This window comes from Myxocyprinus asiaticus, chromosome 32 (assembly GCF_019703515.2).
Source record: "Myxocyprinus asiaticus isolate MX2 ecotype Aquarium Trade chromosome 32, UBuf_Myxa_2, whole genome shotgun sequence".
In the NCBI taxonomy this organism is placed as follows: domain Eukaryota; kingdom Metazoa; phylum Chordata; class Actinopteri; order Cypriniformes; family Catostomidae; genus Myxocyprinus; species Myxocyprinus asiaticus.
In genome coordinates this window covers 44464686-44487107 of record NC_059375.1, presented here as the reverse complement: position 1 = coordinate 44487107, position 22422 = coordinate 44464686, and the positions used below count along the sequence as shown (strand labels likewise).

General features: G+C 41.1%; 1 protein-coding gene across 3 annotated transcripts in view; it reads right to left on the bottom strand.

Annotated features, from left to right (window-relative positions):
• The window catches only part of LOC127423509 (C-terminal-binding protein 2-like), a 60613-nt gene that overhangs the window by 19242 nt on the left and 18949 nt on the right, over positions 1–22422 (bottom strand). For 2 of the 3 annotated variants that reach the window (XM_051667878.1, XM_051667879.1), the window contains exon 1: positions 1015–2494. In XM_051667878.1, coding sequence (XP_051523838.1) covers positions 1015–2494 — 1480 coding nt within the window. Of the gene's footprint in view, positions 1–1014; positions 2495–8600; positions 8682–22422 lie in introns of those variants that run through there. The other variant, XM_051667880.1, reaches the window with a different exon arrangement.

The following is a 22422-nucleotide window of genomic DNA, read 5'->3' as shown; positions in this document are numbered from 1 at the left end:
GAATAAATCGACTGATTAAATGTATAGCTTACAGTAAATGCACTGAAAGTGACTTTGGAAGACAGTGTCTGCCAGACGCATAAATGTAAAATGTAAGACAAAACTGTCCACAACGTTTCACTCATAGCCACAAATGTAACTTCTCACCCAAAGCCTAAAATGTGACATCAAGCTGTTAATGTGAATTTTCTAGCAACACAGTATTTATAACTCTCTCCAGTCGAGAGACTCTACAGCTCTCAAGAGGACTGTGTCTCTGTACATCCTATTAACCCTAATGAGATTGCAGACTCTTAAAACTCTGAGGCCTGCAGTGAGGCAAAATGTTCAAAGAAAACTGTAACATAGTTCTTGTAGCAACATAATGTTTATAACATCTTCATAATTATTTGGAGGGCATAATGTAGGATCTCTAATTTAAAAGAACTAAAATCCCATGAGCAAAACAATCAAAGTAGATTTTGCTCAAAAAGGAGGTGCAGATTAACAGGTTAAAGCCTCTTCGTAAAGTACTACAATAAAGAGTTTTCCTACATGCTTATGAAGTCTATCTGAGACATTCAGGAAATTCAGCTGGGATCACAAACACTGAATCCAACAAGCACATGGCAAAACATCATTAGAAGGGGCATATAACTAGTCTCACAGTCTAAAAACAGACCTCTTAACCAAATCCGCTTTGTACATCCAATATCAATGCTTACTGTTGGCAGGACTTAGAAAAGTACATTTTAGAAAGTGTAAAATGAAAACATTTGAACAGCTTCCCACATATTTTGCATGTTGACATTCACTTTCTACATCACAGAAACTGTAAATACAACTATAAAAGCAGGGAATGACTAAAAACAAGAAAAATTAGAAGAACAAATGCAAAGCTACACCAAAGAATAAGTAAACTTAGGAACCCTTTCCAAAAATCCACAAGCACTAATTTCATGAAGGTAAATCTAGCTGCTACAACCAAGAGAGACGTAATGACTGCCAGAGAGGACAAAAGGGCTGGATCTTTACTTGTTTCGGGAGAAGCCATGGTTGATACGATGACGGGCGGTCCGGTTCGACGGGTCTGCTTGTTGTTTGGATTAATGGTTTGAGGCTGATGAGCAGAAGATGCCGGAAGGACAGCAGACTCCACAGACGCTCCTTTCCGCAGTAACTGAGGGCTGTGATGGGGGCTTTGAGCCGGAGAAAGAGGAGGCAGGTTTGGTGGGCGCTTCATCAGCTCCATGGGCGTGTAATTGCTGGAGAAGGTCTTGGGTGCTGCCCCGAGGCTGGTGGGCTGCTGTTGAGCTGGCAAACCGGACATGGTGAGGCCACTGTGTGTATTGTACATGGACAGGGGTCGCGTTTGCGGTAGCGCAGTGCTATAACCGCCCGGACTGGCTGGAAGACCTCTGAGCGAGCGAACCGCAGGGTACGTTGTGGTTTCGAGCAGATGCTGAGAAGGAGCGCTGCTTGGCCGGCGACCCATAAACTCTCCCATTCTGGGGGAGACGGACTGCAGGTCGTTGGGAGGCTGTTGTATGATATGGGCGTCCATGCCAAGGGCCTGAGGCTGCATGTAGAGGTCACTACGGTGGCTGAAGCTGTTAGAACGACCTCGCATGGCTGTGGCACCTGCCGCACCTGTCTTACAATTAAAAACCACTCGAGACAACACACGTGCCTGCCCCAGGTTTGGTGCCACAGCACGGACATCATGGTCTTCCATCATGGCAAGCATGGCAGTTGAATCAAAACCTTGCTGGAGAAGAAGGGTTATGGCGCTTTCTGACAGACCCTCAGAGCGCAGGAGAGCCAGAAACCCTGGATCCACGGTTCTCTTTGGGTCTACAGTAGCGGCTGCAGAAGGGTGATGGGTGGGCATCCCGGCGGTCAGTGGAGCTGGCACAGCAGGCACCACACCTGTGCTCGGATCATAAGTGGGGTCATAGGGCATCCTCTGCGTTGCTACAGAGCCATAAGCCTGAGTTCCTCGAGGAAGCGTTCCATCCATGACCGAAGCCGTGGGGTCCACCACGATACAGGTGGAGGGCGGCTGACAGGAATCCTGAGGAAGACCGTTGACGTTGCCGTAAATGGAATGGGCACCTAGAGGGGCCTGTTCGGCCGAATATCTGGACACGGCAGACTCGATGCCAAAGCAAGCAGGTGAGGCAGCTCTACTGCGAATACGCTGACTGTCTGGGATCATCCTGACGGCCAGAGAATCCCTGTACAAACGGCTGATCTCATGAGCTGAGGGCGGGGGAGGAGGTGGAGGGGGTGGAGGAGGAGGGCCAGGAGTAGGCGCAGGAGTAGTCGCCCTAGCTTGCCCTTGATCCCAAGCAGACCTGACCCCTCCTGTGGCCAGGCCATAATAAGAGCCAGATCTGCTCAGCATGTGTTGGTTTCCTTTATAAAAACCCTGCAGATCTTCAGGTGGCTGGGCAGATAAGGCGATGTCAAAGGGATAGTAATCCGGAGGAGGAACGGTGCCTCGTACAGCCATGACGTTCCTGACAGTTTTAGTAGAAGCAGGCCATTACCTGTTAACGTAAAATCACTGAAGAATGTCAGCTTGCAGTTGAGCCCAAATTCAAGGGATAGTCTCAAACCTTCACAAAACCTGACTTTGGCTTCTAGAGGTCCTGAATTTCTTTTGGAGTTTGAACGCAATTCCTCACTCCACCTAACTGTGACAACGCTACAGAAACTACAAACCAAATGAACAACGAATGCAGGCACAGTGAGGAAAAAGGAGAGGACAGTTGTGAGGAGGGGAAAAAGGCAGGTGTCTGATTTCACTTCTCATGTTTCCCTGTGAAGGTGTGTGAGGGAAGGCAGCATTCACCTGATCTCCTACAGACATTTTTTGACTCACTCGAGGTCATGCTATCATGTGACTTCATACTGGCAGGTAATCCTGAATAATTTAACCCTGGAAACATAAGCAAGTCCAAGAAAGGAACAAACAGGACACAAAACAGCTCAGTAACACAACGAACAAACACAAACTTACCAAGTAAACTGCAGGAAAACACACCTTACATCTTTGTTACTCTTCACACGGATGGATTTGGGGTTGTGCTCATAGCCATTCACAGTGGAATTATTTGGAGAAAAATATCACATGGCAAAGAAGATGTAAAAGGAGGGAAAACCAGAGGGATAGTGCAGTGGAGGAGGGGTTACTCTAATCCAATGGGGTTCTGGCCACTACAGCAACAGAGATTAGTCCAAATAAAACCAACTTAATACCACTATCCCCTGTGACAAACACTCAAACTCTCTTCTCATCCTGTTCATTGCTGTCTTTGTCTGGAGGTCATAATATCTGATATCTGACTACTAACAGGAATATAGAGAGGGGTGGCATTCAGGGCCAATGGGTGAAAAAATTGTGTTAGGACACAGTCAATCAGTGTTAATCCTCATTCACAGGTCTGAGCAGAAGTAGCTAATACTCAACGCTTAAATTACATGTTTTACTCTCATGACACTTATTCAGCTCAACATGGACTGTGAAGACTGTTATTAGGGGTGTTTCTTAAAGGAATAGTTCATGCAAAAAATAAAATTCTGTCCTTATTTACGGTTAAAAATCCATATGACTTTCTTTTGTTGAAATAAAGACCAGAATATCAGAAAGACTTGGGGTGGGCTTCCCCCGGAGCAACCTGGAGTTGCCTTGCTCAAGGACACAATGGTGGCAGCTCTGTACACTGAACTGGCAACCTTCAGCTTACCAGTTCGGTGCTTTAGCCTACTACGCCACCACCACTAGCTGTACTGTTTGTACTGTGTGACTATACAGAAAATAAAGTTATTTCTGGATCACTACATCCAATTTTTCCTGGGATGACGGATAATCAGATGTTTATCGAGTGTTGGTAACTGAACTCTATTTTACATTACCCTGCTGAAAAGACCAGCATTGCTGGTCACAAGCTAATGTTGTGTTTTGAGTGCTGGTCCCCCAGCATGGGATGCTGGTGTGCTGGTGTCTCCACCAGGCTTTTAAACCAGCTTAACCAGCTTCATCAGAAAGAAAATGCTGGGCAACCAGCTTCACCAGCTGGTGAAAAACATAGCTATGCTGGTCCACCAGCTAGAACAGCACCAAGCCAGCACTAACCAACATAACCAGCCTAAACCAGCATGGGAATTGCATGCTGATTAAGCTGGTCTTTTTAGCAGGTTAAACCTTCATGAAATCTAGTTTACATGAGGGAAGTATTGCATGCCTTTTACTGCGTGGTTAACGTGCATCAAGACTTCTTTTTAAGTAAATGAGTATTTCAGTACAGTTATTTGAGTCATCAAAGCCTTTATTGTAAAAGATTGTGTTGATAAATAGGTTTGAAGTGCATTTTCAACATGTTGTCCACTGAGTTCAGCGTGTGCTGTGTGATTAAAAAGCAGCACCACACGGCTCACACATCAAACTGTAATCTGAAGACACAGGCTGCATCCAAAAACTGGAAAGTGCTGCTTTCGGAGGATGTATAATGAGGTAGGATGAAAATAAGGTGCTTTTTAAACTGTTCTGAGACCAGTATCCTTAAGAGTTCCATTCATGCAAAAACGCTGTTGTTTAAACCATTAACTGATTAGGCAGCAAGGCAGTCATCTAAGTTTTCGAATGCAGCCAAAGATTGTGTAAAACAGCCCTAACAAAAGTGTAGCTCTGATCCTGGTGTCCTCCGTCGGTGTTGTTGATTTTGTTTTTGTTGTTGTTGCTGCTGCTATTGAATCACACGTGCAAACAATGTTACAAGAAAAATGGTCAATACTAGATGACGTCACTACGGGGGTAACTTTTGTGAGTGCAAATGCAAGAGGGGAGAATTCTCCTCAGGTGCCCCATTTCTCTTAAGAGTTCTCATCTCAAACATTACTAAGGGAAAAGTCCCGGGACTGTAGATGGGAAAGGGGCTATTCTTTATCCCCTTTTCTCCCAATTTGGAATGCCCAATTCCCACTACTTAGCAGGTCCTCATGGTGGCACGGTTACTCGCCTCAATCCGGGTAGCGGAGGACAAGTCTCAGTTGCCTCCGCTTCTGAGACCGTCAATCCGTGCATCTTATCACGTGACTCGTTGTGCATGACACCACGGAGACTCACAGTATGTGGAGGCTCATGCTACTCTCCACGATCCACACACAACTTACCACACGCCCCATTGAGAGCGAGAACCACTAATCACACCACGAGGAGGTTACCCCATGTAACTCTACCCTCCCTAGCAACCGGGCCAATTTGGTTGCTTAGGAGACCTGGCTGGAGTCACTCAGCACGCCCTGGATTCAAACTCACGACTCCAGGTGTGATAGTCAGCGTCAATACTCGCTGAGATACCCAGGTCCCCGGAAAGGGGCTTTTCTTAAAGTGTCCCATCACCAACGGTCCTGCAAAGTTTTTCTCTGTTATTTACACACATTGACAGCTCAGTTCAGTGATGTCACTCTAAATAGCTCACAATCATTCCAGAGTCCAGAAATATCTGTGACGTCATCAGCCCAACAAACATGAATATATCTCACAGAACTCCCCTGAAAATAAACCATTGCTTCTTTAAAAGGTAAATGCTTAAAATGAACACAGAAAAATGCAAAAATCACAGTCAAGTGTGAACAATATCAGACAGATTTAACATGCACAGGATGCACCTCTAAAGACTGAAGTCATAAAGATTTGGCTTCATTTTGAAGGAAGTTGGTTTAGGTGAACTCTACAGCTGTGTGATGCAGATATGCTGCAGAGCTGTTGGCCAATTAAACCTTTATGGAACTTAATTAATTACAACGATGACTGAAACCTTGAATATTCCACACGACACTGTAATTGCACTGTATATTGGCTGCTTGGCATTTTAACACTTTAACGAGAGAAAAACACGTTAGTGATTCACAGCTGTTGAGCAAACATCTATTGACGAAACGAACGCTTTGTTTACTACAGAACGACAGAAGCGTCTCTTCACTGGCTCTAACTGTGTGATCTAAACTTACTGTATTTAAACAAGATCGCATTGTACTCGTAAATATTCATGCATAAAGTGTAGTTCTACCACATGAACATTTTTGAACGCTTGAACAGACTCTGATGTGTACAATATCAACGGATGGACAGCTTATAAAACATAAACACTTTTACAATTCAAAGGTTAATTCACAAATCTGGATCGGACAATTTACACTAATCATAGACCAATTTCTAAATTGCCATTTCTCTCAAAGGTTTTGGAGAAAGTTGTTCACCTTCAACTGCAGACCTTTTTGGATAAGAAGACACTTTTTGAGGTCTTTCAGTCTGGGATTAGAGCGCACCACAGAATCTGCACTTGTAAAAGCTCTTAACGATGTTTTGTTAACTGTGGATTCTTGTGCTATTAGACCTTAGTGCAGCATTTGATACCATTGATCATCGTATCCTTATAGCCCAACCTGAACAGTTTGTAGGGATCCAAGGAACTGTTCTTAACTGGTTTAAGTCGTATTTGAGCAATAGAAGCGTTTCAGTTACTCTTGGTACTCTCTTACCTGTGAGATCCCCCAAGGCTCTATTCTTGGACCTGTTTTGTTTTCATTATACATGCTTCCCATTGGGTCTATCTTTAACAAGCATGGAGTGTCTTTTCATTGTTACACAGATGATACTCATGCCTTTGTCTCTTTGCGTTTGAACTATTGTAATTCCCTTTATATACAGGTAGGTGTTAGCCAGTCATCCTTGACATGACTGCAATTTGTTCAAAATGCTGCCGCTAGACTCTTGACAGGTACTCGCAAACAAGACCACATCACTCCAATATTAGCCTCACTTCACTGGCTGCTGGTCCGTTATAGAATTCATTTTAAGATTTCACTGTTTTTTTAAAATTATTTTTATTAAATGGCCTAGCACCATCCTATCTTTTAGACCTCTTGCACATATATATAAGCCACCTAGATCTCTTAGGTCTTTAGATCAAAGTATCTTCACTGTCCCAAGGTCCAGACTTAAACTGAGGGGTGACCGCACCTGCGCAGTAGTGGCCCGGAAGCTCTAGATTCAGAACATTAGCTCCAACATTATTATCGGACCCACTTTATATTAGGTGGCCTTAACTACTTTGTACTTTTTTTTTTCTTTTTTTTTTTTTGGGGGGGGGGGGGGTGTGTTCCCCTTTTTCTCCCAATTTGGAATGCCCAATTCCCAATGCGCTCTAAGTCCTGGTGGTCGCATAGTGATTCGCCTCAGTCCGGGTGGCGGAGGACGAATCCCAGTTGCCTCCGCGTCTGAGACAGTCAACCCGTGCATCTTATCACGTGGCTTGTTGAGCGCGTTGCCACGGAGACATAGCGCGTGTGGAGGCTTCACGCCATCCACCGTGGCATCCACGCACAACTCACCATGCGCCCCACCGAGAACAAACCACATTATAGCGACCACGAGGAGGTTACCCCATGTGACTCTACCCTCCCTAGCAACCGTAACTACTTTGTACTTAATCATTTGATACAATGTACTTATTATGTACATACATGTTGCATTGTAATTACATTTAAATTACTTGCATTCAATTACATTTGTAGTCACCCTGTTAACTTTACTCCTAACCCAACACTTACTCCTAAACCTACTCGTACCCCAACCTCAGTAGCAGCTAATGTGTGCATTTTACAGAACAACATGTAGTTACACAGTACATACATAGTCTTGTATGTATTTAATGTTAGTGCATAGTAGTTAAGTATAAAGTGTGACCTTATTATCTTTTAAAACATCTTTTCTCCCAGGTTTTTAGCTAAACCACGAGTTTGTCCCCCTGTGTATTTTGTTGCTTTATACATTAATATTTAAGCATGTTTATACTTTCTATGTCTTTTTTTCTGTTTATTAATGTACAGCACATTGGTCAAGTGTCGGTTGTTTTTAAATGTGCTTTATAAATAAATCACCTTGCCTTAATTGTTTTATGCATTTATAATGAGAATTAAATGTTTAATGCCACGAAATGTATTTATTTCGGTGCATACGGCTTTACTTTTTTAGTCCCATCTGAATTTTTGTTTACGTGTTGTGTTGTCATGCAACAGTTGATATTGTATATAGCTGCACACAAATAAGGTTAGTAAGTGGTTTTATCACATTAAAATCATGTACACATATATCCAAACGTACAAAAATGTATGCGTACACTTTACGAACAAATATAAATGACAGTGTGATTTCCTGCCGTTCAAACCGTCCTTACAGGCAACCTGCCATAACAGCCGACAGCACATGAAGCCAGATGGAGCAACAGACGGACCAGCAGAGACACCATGAGACAAGAACTAAATCTTCCTGTAGACCCTCAGGGCTGATGTAACGGGGCCACAGTGACATGTTCTCTGTAAAACACATCGTTTCTGCAGCACACGAGACAGCTCGCAGGTTTAACGACCTGCAACCATCTCTAACATTATGCAAAATACATTTCAACATGTTTAATTACACTGTGTGTGATCCATCACAAGCATCTGTCTGTCTCAAGAGTGAATAAAAACATATTTACACTCATGTTACTCTGCATGTGTTAGAGTGTCTCACACACGCACGTTATGATAGCAGTATAAACGATTGTCACCTTCACAGATTCTGTCGAGTCGTTGTCGCTTGACTTTGTGTTTGTTGGTCAGAGCCATTACGACCATCACCCCCACAACACCTGCAGGAGAAACACACAAACACCTGGTTACACACTAACAACTATAACAGATAAATATACCAAAAATTAGATTCAGCTCTGGACATTCTGAATGATAAATGCTGTAAATGTGCATCAGTCGACTCCAGTCTACTTCCTGTCTAAAGAGTTTCTAGCGTTTACAAAACACTGTAAATCTGGACGAGGAATATAGAGTAGTTAGGGAGAAAATAAGAGTAGGAGCAGAAAAGAGTCAAACACAATGATCATATCAAACTGAGTGGAAACACTTCAAAAAGAGCAGAGCAAAAGAGATCTGGGTGTAATGACACACTGTGACCAGCAGATGTCAGTGATGAGATTCTCTCTCACACACACACACACACACACACACACACACACACACTACGCACACACACACTAAAGAAAGAGCAACAGATGCAGCTCTTAAAGTGACAGTTCACCTAAAAATTTAAATTCTCTCATCATTTACTCACCCTCATGCCATCCTGGATGTGTATGACTTTCTTTCTTCTGCAGAACACAAATGAAGATTTTTAGAAGAATATTTCAGCTCTGTAGGTCCATACAATGCAAGTGAATGGTGACCAGAACTTTGAAGTTCTAAAAAGCACATAAAGGAAGCATAAAAGTAATCCATATGACTCCAGTGGTTTAATCCATGTCTTCAGAAGTCATATGATAGGTGTGTGTCAGAAACAGATCAATATTTAAATCCTTTTTTACATTAAACTCACCTCCTTGCCCAGTAGGTTGCGATATGCACGAAGAATGCAAATCGATAAAAACAAAAGAAGAAAGTCAAAGTGGAAATTTATAGTAAAAAAGGACTTAAATATTGATCTGTTTCTCACCACACCCGTCAAATCACTTCAGAAGACATGGATTAAACCACTGGAGTCATATGGATTACTTTTATGCTGCCTTTATGTGCTTTATGGAGCTTCAAAGTTCTGGTCACCATTCACTTGCATTTTATGGACCTACAGAGCTGAAATATTCTTCTAAAAATCTTCATTTGTGTTCTGTAGAAGAAAGCCAAACACATCTGGGATGACATGAGGGAGAGTAAATGATGACAGAATTTTCATTTTTGGGTGAACAGTTCCTTTAAAGTAAATAAACTAGCAATTTACTTTTATTAGTTCATCTGCATTTCATTTATAAACAAATAAGTATTTAAAACGTCTATCTCAGACAAAGTTTCTCTATTATTTATCTTACATTTAAGCAATAACACACACGTGCTGTTGTTGTGAATATGAGCATGATCACATGTTATTTTTGAAAAGTCTGTACAAAAAGATAAATGCTTTGAAAGTGTCAGAGAGTTACAGAGTTTACACACTTTAAGAGTCAAACTACCAATGATAGTGACTCTGAACATTAAACTGATCTGTGATCTGCTGTGTGTGTATGTGTGTGTGAGATGCGTTCTGTTCCCTCTGTCAGTAAGGTCATGGTGTTCACCAGTGGCCTCTATTTGAACTCAGAAGGTCATGGGGTCAACACGCCTCACACACAGAACAGTCCCGTCACGCAACAGAGTTTATTCTCCAGACTGGCACAAATCCAGCTTACAGCATTCCCAGAATGCCTGTCAGTTTGTGTTCCATTATATTTCTTTTCAGCTCTCTCTGTAACTCTTCACAACCACACACACACACACACACACACACACACACACAATACACACACAGACAGACACACACAGACACACACTCACTCACTCACTATACACACACACACACACAGCACACACACAATACACACACACAGACAGACACACACACACACAGACAGACACTCACTCACTCACTATACACACACACACTCACAATACACACACACACACACAGACAGACACACACTCACTCACTCACTATACACACACACACACACACACACACACAAACACACACACACACACAGCACACACACAATACACACACAGCACACACAGACAGACACACACAGACAGACACACACTCACTCACTCACTCACTATACACACACACACACACACAATACACACACACAGACAGACACACACACACACACACAGACAGACAGACACTCACTCACTAACTATACACACACACAAAAACACACACACACTCACAATACACACAAACACACACACACAGACAGACACACACTCACTCACTCACTATACACACACACAAACACACACACACACAATACACACACACAGACAGACACACACACACACAGACAGACACTCACTCACTCACTATACACACACACACTCACAATACACACAAACACACACACACAGACAGACACACACTCACTCACTCACTATACACACACACACACACACACACACACACACAAACACACACACACACACAGCACACACACAATACACACACAGCACACACAGACAGACACACACAGACAGACACACACTCACTCACTCACTCACTATACACACACACACACACACACACAATACACACACACAGACAGACACACACAGACAGACACACACACACACACACAGACACACACAGACAGACAGACACTCACTCACTAACTATACACACACACAAAAACACACACACACTCACAATACACACAAACACACACACACAGACAGACACACACTCACTCACTCACTATACACACACACAAACACACACACACACACACACAGCACACATACAAACACTCACAATTCACACACAATACACACACACACACTCACACACTCAAACACACACACACACATTTGCAAAATAACTTTTTACTAAAGAAAGTTTGAAATTGCAAAATATTTACTTTGATTCTTCCATTACATACTAGTTGAATTTGCAGAATTTTGCAGTTCATTTCTGTTTCTTGATGTTCGTTTTATTGACATTATTATGCATTTACTTTGAGTTATTAAATGTTTATGTTTGAAATAAATTATTGGTATAAAATGTTTATTCTGTGTCTTCTCTTTGTAACACCATGGTCAGGTTTGACTGCAGCATAATGGACTGCAAAAACTTACACTTCAAATCAATTTAAAATGCTAAACTTTGACAAATAATAGTTTGATAATGTCTAAATATATATCTAAATGTATATCTTGTGATAAAATATAAAATGAGGTTACAATAAGTCATCAGATTACACAGTATGTGTCTACAGTCATCTACTGGCTGTTACTGACATGACATGATGTTCAACTCATGTTATTTATATTTTGTTCACCAGATGGCAGAAATCTGCCTCCAATTTATGTCACATTTTCATATTTTCTTCATGTTTCAACTTACAGAAGTGAGTTGTTTTTTTTTTTTTTTTTTTACAAAAATGTACTTATTTGTATATGCAAATGAATGGTAATTTTTAGAAATGTACATGTAAATAAGATCAAAATAGCATAAAATCTCCAAAGAAATGCATAATTTTATTGTTCTTCAAGGAAGAAGAAATGGTATCATTATCATAAAAATAAGGGTTAAACATCTGACCCTTCCGGTCAAAAATGACCACAAATACCAAAGGGAGGTGCCCTTTTTCAGTACCATAGGAGGGTTAATCGTGGGTTAATTAAAAATATTAATCAAATTACAAGATGTTGATTAATTAAACAAATTAATTGCAATTAATCGCATATATCAATATTTGCTGAGAAATCTCCCCCAAGATAATTCTATATATAAATTCAGATAAATCATTATTGTGGCAGAAAATTATTACACAAAAATTAAAGTGTCTTTAGAAGTCAATTTATTATTTGTTTTCTTTCCATATCACAGCAATCCATTTTATTATTGTGTTCCTTAATGTGTGTGATGTTCACACCGGACACATTTTTGTGTTCCTGGGCTATTTTTGTCTATGAACACAAGACAGACGGACGCTTTTGGAGTTTTTCACTGGTTTGCAGCGTTTCGCCCATAAATACAGCACATAAATTTCTCCCTTTTCTCCCCAATTTGGAATGCCCAATTTCCAATGCGCTCTAAGTCCTCGTGGTGGCATAGTGACTCGCCTCAATCCGGGTGGCGGAGGACGAATCTCAGTTGCCTCCACGTCTGAGACCATCAATCCGTGCATCTTATCACGTGACTTGTTGAGTGCGTTACCACGGAGACGTAGCGCATGTGGAGTCTTCACGCTATTCTCCGCGGCATCCACGCTCAACTCACCACACACCCCACCGAGAGTGAAAACCATATTATAGTGACCACGAGGAGGTTACCCCATGTGACTCTACCCTCCCTAGCAACCGGGCCAATTTGGTTGCTTAGGAGACCTGGCTGGAGTCACTCAGCACGCCCTGGATTCGTGACTCCAGGTGTGGTAGTCAGAGTCTTTACCACTGAGCTACCCAGGCCCCTATCTTTTACATAATTAATCTAACTGAATTAATTCGTTAAATGAACAGCCTTAGTTGTAACCCAAACTCTTGCTCATTTTTGGTGCATAATTTATTAAAAATTTGAATAACAGTTTTGTTTTCTGTACTGCTAAAGGGGCTAATGCAAAAAGCAATTCAAGAACATACAGTAGTTCTCAACTTGTATGGGATGTGTAGCCTAAACAAAGTATATAGCAAGCAATGACCCCACACTAAACAAATACAGTGGAAAGAAAAAGTATGTGAACCCTTGGATTTAATAACTGGTCGATCCTCCTTTGGCAGCAGTAACCTCAACTAAGTGTTTCCAGTAGCTGCGGATTAGACCTGCACAACGTTCAGAAGGAATTTTTGACCATTCTTCCATACAGAACTGCTTCAGCTCAGACATATTCTTAGGATATCTGGTGTCTCTCTTGAGGTCATTCCACAGCATCTCTATTGGGTTAAGGTCTGGACTCTGACTGGGACACTCCAAAAGGTGGATTTTCTTTTTTTGAAGTCATTCTGTAGTGGATTTACTTCGATGTTTAGGGTCATTGTCCTGCTGCATCACCCAACTTCTACTGAGCTTCAGCCAGCACACAGCAACACTGACATTATCCTGTAGGATATCTTGATAAACTTGGGAATTAATCAAGCAGTTCAGGCCCAGAAGCAGCAAAGCAGCCCCAAATCATGATGCTCCCTCCACCGTACTTCACCGTTGGGATGATGTTTTCATGTTGGTATGCAGTGCCTTTTTTATGCAATATGTAGTGCTGCATGTTCTTCCCAAACAATTTGATCTTAGTTTCATCAGTCAACAACACATTTTCCCAGTAGCGTTGTGGAGTGTCATGGTGGTCTTTGGCAAATTTCAGGTGTGCAGCAATTTTTTTGTTGGAAAGCAGCGGCTTCCTTCGTGATGTCCTGCCATGAACACCATACCTGTTTAATGTTTTCTGTATAGTAGACTAAAGAACAGAGATGTTAACCAGTTCCAATGATTCCTTCAAGTCTTTATCTGACACTCTTGGTTCTTTTTTACCTCATTGAGCATTCTGCGGTGTTCCTTTGAGTCATCTTGGCTGGACGGCCACTTCTAGAGAGAGTACTTATAGTACTAAATCATCTCCATTTATAGACAGTTTGTCTTACTGTGGACAGATGAATATCTATCGTAGGTCTTCTGAGATCTCTTGGTCCACGTCAGCAGATGCTTCTTGTGAATAGCAAACTCAAAATGTTTAAGTGCTTTTTATAAGTCAAAGTAGCACTAACCCACACCTCCAATCTCGTTTCATTAATTGGATGCCAGGTTTGCCAGCTCCTGACTCTAATTAGCTTTTGACGTCATTAGCCTAGGGGTTCACATACTTTTTCCAACCTACACTGAATAATTGAATGATGTATTCAATATGTACAAGAACAATACAATAATGTGTGTGTTATTAGTTAAAACAGATTGTGTTTGTTCATTATTGTAACTTAGATGAAGATCAAACCAGATTTTAAGACAAATGTACACATAAATGCAGGTAATTCTTAAGGGTTCACATCCTTTTTCTTGCAACTGCATTTTAATGTAAATTCCATTCATCGAGATTAATCGCTATTACAATAACAAGGTGAATAATGAGAGTTTTGTCATATTTGTGCAGCCCTAACACACACACACACACACACACACACACACACACTCAAGTGTGTGAATTTCATGGTCAACATTTATAACAATGTGGCTGTTGGTGTCCTTGAACTGTGCTGTGACCTGTGAACACAAGAAGTCAGGGGTCAACCACTGTCCCGTCAGGCACTCTGACTCTTATATTCTGTCTCCACACATACACACAATTCATTACGCACAAGTGAACCGCACGGGACGCTTTTATAGGCCTGAGCCTGTCTCAATATAAAATATCTCTTTTCTATCAGACAAATTTACAAGCACAGAAAACGCGGTAGAGAACAGGGGGATGGGCTGCGAAAACACGATAGAGATGATCAATTCCACACGGTGCTCTAGACATGAAATATCTGTGCACAGGAGAGAGTGGAATTAACTTCACATATCACACGTAGACTAAATAACTCCGGGTCGGAGAGGGAAATAAAGTAACCCGACATTTCTATCTTGTCCCATTAAGAGAACCCCCCCCCCCCCTTTGTCTCAATGGACATAAAACCGTCATCCACCCACTGATTTATCTACCCGTCCCAGCCATCGCTACGCCTCCAATTAATTTTTTTGTTCCTCTCGGTCTCTCTTCTCTGTAAATGTAATGAGATTGCAGCACATGAAACTGCTGACTTCAGTTAATGTTCAATCCACTAATAATGGCTGAATGTGGCCTGAAACTGGACACGGGGCTGTAAGAGCTCCAATGCAGTGTTCTGTCAGTGATGTGATTAATATTATTCATTACTCACTGCTATACACCTGAATTCAGAAAAACATTGAGGACGCAATCCCGTACCAGACTGCAGGATATGACATCATTTCCTCTGTGTTCAGAGGGGCTCTGAGGAAAGACACTCTACTGTCAATCACCAGCACGAAGTTCAGCGGCCGGATTCAGATGTTTCAATTAAAACCGAATGCACCCCGACAACTAGCCAACCAATCAGATTAGAACTTGCCAGATGAAGAAAGTACCTGTCATTCAACTCAGAAGGTCACTGCCTCAGCAGCTGTGTTTAAAACCCCATCACACTTTTATAGTTTTATTTCTAGGGTTGTGCATTGATGCCGAATATCACGATTTGATTTTGATTCACAAGTTCTCGATTTGATTCAGATTTTGATTCAATTTGAGTCTGATTCATTTGGGTATATTTCAGTTCTTATCGCTCAGCCCTATATAAGCTAATAAGTTTAGTCTGTCCTCTTAAAACTTAGTTTGAATTAAAAAAAGGAAACATTCATCTGTTTTAAGTATTGATTATCTAAAGATTTTCTAATCAAAAAGTATTAAAGGAATGTTCAGGGTTCAATACAATTTAAGCTCAATTGACAACATTTGTGTCATACTGTTGATTATCACAAAAACTTCTCTCTTTTTTTCTTTTTTTCTCCCCAATTTGGAACGCCCAATTCCCAATGCGCTCTAAGTCCTCATGGTGGTGTAGTGACTCGCCTCAATTCGGGTGGCGGAGGACAAATCTCAGTTGCCTCCACATCTGAGACCATCAATCTGTTCATCTTATCACGTGGCTTGTTGAGCGTGTTACCACGGAGACCTAGCGCAAGAACCACATTATAGCGACCACGAGGAGGTTACCCCATGTGACCCTACCCACCCTAGCAACCGGGCCAATTTGGTTGCTTAGGAGACCTGACTGGAGTTCTCGCTCTCGGTGGGGCGTGTGGTGAGTTGTGCGTGGATGCTGCAGAGAATAGCATGAAGCCTCCACACGTGCTACGTCTCCGCGGTAACACGCTCAACAAGTCACGTGATAAGATGCGCGGACTGACAGTCTCAGACGCGGTGGCAACTGAGATTCGTCCTTCACCACCCCGATTTAGTCACTACGCCACCATGAGGACTTAGAGCGCATTGTGAATTGGGCATTCCAAATAGGGGAGAAAAGGGGAGAAAATAATAATAATAAATATATATATATATATATATATATATATATAGATAGATTTATAGAATGTCAAAAAAAGAGGCACAAAGAGTCCAAAATGAATAAAATCTCAGATGCAGTCTATTGTTTATTCAAAATCCCAAAAATAACCAGAAAAAAAAATTGGTGCATAACGCAGGACTTTTAAGTATAAACAAGCCTGAAATACACTGGGGACTCTTATTCTGAAATGAATAAATTATTAAAAAACTATTGGCACAGATTTATGCCGATAAAGATAGTTCCAAACAGCAACTATCGGCACCGATTAATCGGTAAAACTGATATCAGTCTACCTCTACTCAGCAGCCCTGGATTCGGTAGTCAGCACAAAAACTTTTCTTTAAAAAAAAAGCACAAATCTGTGTTCCAGTGAGGCACTTACAATGAAAGTGAATGGTGCCAATCTGTAAACGTTAAAATACTCACTTGTACAAAAGTACAGACACAAGACGTAAACAATGTATGTTAACATGATTTTAATCTGATAAAGTCACTTACTAACCTCTTGGGTCCTATTTTAAGAGCGCTAGCATTAAGTCAGCGGGCATGGCTAGGAAGTTTTGGTATTTTCATGCAAGCATGCGCTAAGTCTAGGCGCAAGTGGGTTTGGTGAAATTACACGTGCAAAGCGCTAATGGGCCGGGTCAAGTGCACTTTAATTCTGAGGTTCTTCTTTGGCATCATCTGTGTTCTATTATACAATCCATTCCCTGTCAAGCACCAGCGATATAAACAAAGACAGCACATTCATAAGAAGTTGGTGGTGTAAATGGACTGTATGCAATGAATTAGAAGAATAGAAATCTGTTATTCTGTGCATTAACTGTGTCCTTGTTGAAATACAGGCATATTTCTATAACAGTGACATGCTCATTTTATACATATGGACAATACTTGCAAGATTTGGATGTATGCTCATTTAAATGATAATGTAAATATTATTAATTATTTTCATGTACTGACACACAAATCATGGTTAGTATTAACAGTGATTGTATCAGAACGTACCTCATAATAAGTATTATAATATAAATGAGATCATAAATACGATATATATGTAAATATAAACAGAATAATAATAGAAAAATAAACCATGACCTATAGATAGTTTAACACAAATATAAATATTTGTTTCATAAAACGGCTACAACTCTGGACTTAATTCAATGTTCCACTATATTTTCAGAGTTTGGACATGAACTTTATCATCACCTGCTGGTGGAATCTCCAAACTGGACATGTAGGAACTGAGTTTGGACTTTGCGCTGAGATAAGAGGTGGTATTGAAACGTCTTAGCGCAACGGCCAAATTCTCAGGAAAACAGCAAATTGCACTTTGTGCTGGCACGAAAATTGCACGTAGAATTAGCACACATGTGAAAATAGAGCCCTTCTGTGGAAAATTGCCATGATGCCATAATGCCGGAATATCCTGCAAGTAATTTTATCATATTAAAATCATGTTAACACACATTGTTTACGTCTTATGGCTATATTTGTGAAAATATTTGAACGTTTTAGGATCGGCCCCATTCACTTTCTTTTAAGTGCCTCACTGTAACATGAGAGACGAGTGGAAAAACTGAAAAAACTTGATTTCAAAATCTATTTTGTCAAGTGAAATGAAAAATGATTAAAAATGTTTGGAATGGAGCATTGATGGTCAAAGATGAGTATCTGTGTTGTTCAGACACATTTCTCTTCATCACATCTCACTTTTCCTCCAGTATCATCACCAACATCTCCATCAACAGCTCACAATCTCAGGAAACCATCACAGTCTATGCGAGGAGTGATCAGAGCACTTCCTGTTTAAGTTCACAGGTAAACAGACAGGATGGACTAAACAGTTCATCTACAGTGAGCTGCTCTGAACGCTCATATCAACTCAAATCTGCAGCTACAGTAAAAAAAAAAAAAAGGCACATCATGCAAACATCATATGATATTCTCCCGTGATCCTTTCATCTGTGAGGCCAGTGTCATCTGACGGGGAACGTGAGTCAGTTCTGTCGGGTTCCACTGCGGTTCTTAGCTCAGGTTAATGAATGTTGAGAGAGCACTCTCGTTCAGGTCAAAGGAGGTTAATTACAGAATGCCACACTGACAGACGGCCAAACTGATATGCAAAGCAGTACAGCACAGCACACCAAAGCCAAAGATGCATTTGGAAACACTTGAATTAAAGACGTAAACAACATTCTCTTGTGTGAGTGTCTGATGTGTTGTTAACTCTGAGAAATACTGTTCAGATTTATCTTGATGCATTTATTTGCCTTTCTGCTGTTGTGATAATCATCTATTCGTCATGATGTGACTTCAGCGTGCGCTCAAACAAATTAATTTCACAGCAGTAGATCAATGAGCAGAGACAATATCAGCACACAGCATGAGCTCTGACAGAGAGAGAATTCATAATGAAGAAGCTTTAAGAGTCTCTGTGTGTCTGTTTAAAATTGGCAGAACTGATTAAGAACTGATTCATCCAATCACAACCACTCTACAGAACATCTGACACCTCACTGGCCGATCTGCTGCATGCAATTAGTTGTATCTGAGGTGCTTTAAGACATAAATCTATACTTTAACAGAACTGTATTCTAGGGATGGGACAATTTATTGAATTTTGAAATACTGTGTACCAAAATAAATGACGAACCATATTGAGGACAAATTAGCAACATTGTTTGATAAATGAAATGACCCAGCAAACATCAAAGTGTCTAACCTAACTCTACCCTAACTAACTGTAAATGTGGATTAATATCCTTTCTGTTCTTTACAGTCAGTTGTGATGACGTGCCTGAGTAATTGACTAATCGAGCACTCGTTCTGAACCTGCTAGCCAACTATTAAAAACACTACATGAATATCACAAATTGATTATCCTTTGCGCATTTTCCTGCTGTGAGCAGCGCTGAATTACACTGTATTTTCCCTCTAAATCTCTCACCACATCTCGCAGTTACAATTGAGTCCATTGGGGGGCGCTGTGGGTGTGTGTCGTCGAGGTGTTGGATGAGTTGTTAATATGCACTCAACCAAAACGCTTCTGTGAGACGCTCACGGAACTTCCACTATTCTTAACCTCGTGCGACTCTGCGTACACATTGCATTAACTGAAGCTCCTGACCTGTATCTGCATGATTTTATGCATTGTACTGCTGCCACACGATTGGCTGATTATATAATCGCATGAATAAGTAGGTGTTCCTAATAAAGTGGTCGACGAATGTATATTCAACAAAACAAGGTCACAACAAACAACGCTTCCGTACTGCTGCAAAATACTGTACTGCTGTTTTCAAACGGAAACTACAATATTTTAGAGGCTTAACTAGGATGTTGTTAAACAAGTCTTTGTTAACCACTCTGATAAATATCAATACTGAGTCATCATGGGGGGGCTGGGTAGCTCAGCGAGTATTGACGCTGACTACCACCCCTGGAGTCACAAATCCAGGGCGTGCTGAGTGACTCCAGCCAGGTCTCCTAAGCAACCAAATTGGCCCGGTTGCTAGGGAGGGTAGAGTCACATGAGGTAGCCTCATCGTAGTCGCTATAATGTGGCTCTCGCTCTCGGTGGGGCGATAATAGCGTGAAGCCTCCACACACACTACGTCTCCGCGGTAACGCGCTCAACAAGCCACGTGATAAGATGCGCGGATTGACGGTCTCAGACGTGGAGGCAACTGAGATTCGTCCTCCGCCACCCGGATTGAGGCGAGTCACTACACCACCACAAGGACTTAGAGCACATTGGGAATTGGGCATTCCAAACTGGGGAGAAAAGGGAAAAAAAACAAAAACAAAACTGAGTCATCGTATCGTCTTCAACTGAGTATATGGAGCAAATATTAGAGGCCAGAAGATGTGAAGATCTCTGTGGTGGAGCGTTTATCACCTGATGATCAGAGAAAAGAACAGATGGCCTGAGTCCAGGTGGAGAGGGGATGCTGGGTAATTTAATATCCCATTACACATGTTTGGAACAACCTAAACAAGTGTATGAAATGAGAGTCACTGAAGGTCACAGCAACCCTCAGTAGAAAGAGCTCCAGTTGGAGAGATTAGACATGTGTCAATTTCTTTTAGTGCTAATGAATGTGTATTAAGAAATTAAATAGTAGGGATTTTATAAAATATCAATATATTGATTATTGATCGGCATGTTATTTTATTAATACATTTTTGAGGCATCAATATATTAACATCACCCAACATTTAAATTAGAAGCCTAATTTGCGTGCTTTCAATTCATTCTCAGTTGCATTCCACTCAATGTAGTCTGACGTAATAGCTTTGGGAGACCACTAGGGGGCGACACCACATTTACTGAAGCCGGTCGCAGCATATCACACACACATTACGAGCTGATGGCAGTCCAAAGTTATGAAGACTTTTGTACTTCAAGTTGATGAGTTTGCAGATTAGTGTATGAAACTGCTGTCACTGCGCAAACTGAATGATTAGAAATGCCGATGTTTATTATGAAATTTCTCTGTATGTAGCCTTGAATAGGTCTTTCATTCAAGCTGTCAAACAACAAAAAGTCATAATTGTCTCTTAAGTAGTTATGGGAGAGAGACTTGAATTTAGTACTGGAAGGGATTTTTTTAAATGTCAAGTCAGTGTCTAGGGATGCAAGGGTGCGCCTCATTCAATTTAAGATTCTGCATCGTTTTTATTAGACTCCCTCTAGATTGTATAGGCTTGGCCTTAAAGACACACCTACTTCCTGGTGATGCCAGTTGGAGGATAGGGACATAGCCCATGTTTTTTGGTGCTGCACTAAGATTCAAGAGTTTTAGTCGAAGGTTCAGAATTTTATTTGTGAGCACTCAGATTTTATTTTGCCCCAGACTTTGTATTTTTGGGTGATGGGGCAGGTATAAATATAGGGGAAACACGGAGTGTGCGATAGCTTGATGTGACTGGCCCAATGAAAGGTCAGACCGTGGCAAACAATTCTTCAATGAAAATAGCCCTTCACATTGGGAAGTGCTTCATCTACAGCTGATCATTGAAGTGAGACCCCACAATCTGCAAGACCAGTTTTGAGAGCTGGCATTAATATCAGAAATTACACTTATTCTGCTCTCCTGGCATTCTGTGTCTCCTGGCAACATTTAATAAAACGAGATACAATTGCTCCAATCCTACAAATAAAACTCTCCAAGCAAGGAGGTCATTTAGCAGCTCAATCATGACAAGGCGGCTCGAATTTTTAGAAATGTGCTTAAAAAATGTGAAACATTTCGATGGAAACCAGCTAGAGACTCATCACAACTACAACATAAACATGGAGCCTTAACATGAAGTTAAATCATATTTAAAAGTGTGATTGTAAATCATTACCAATGTTGGGTACTCATGGATGTAATCTGGATTACATAATCAGATTACAAAACTCAAGTACTTGTGATTAGATTACATTTAAACATGTGGAATCAGATTACAGTTACTTTTTTATAGATTACATATGGATTACATTATATATCAATCTTGACTTTAGAAGCACACAACAATACTCTCCCAAAACAACCAATTGATTATTCTGCAGCATCTTTATTTCGTACAGGTATCTCTCTACTGAAGTCAAAGCGCAGCTGAGTTCTTAGAGAAATGACATCCTTTATGGAAAACTACCGTTGCATAAAAATCACTCAAGACTTCCACAAACATCACGGCTCTTATTCAACTCGCCTCCACGCACACAAATATAAAGCTGGTCAGAGACGAGCG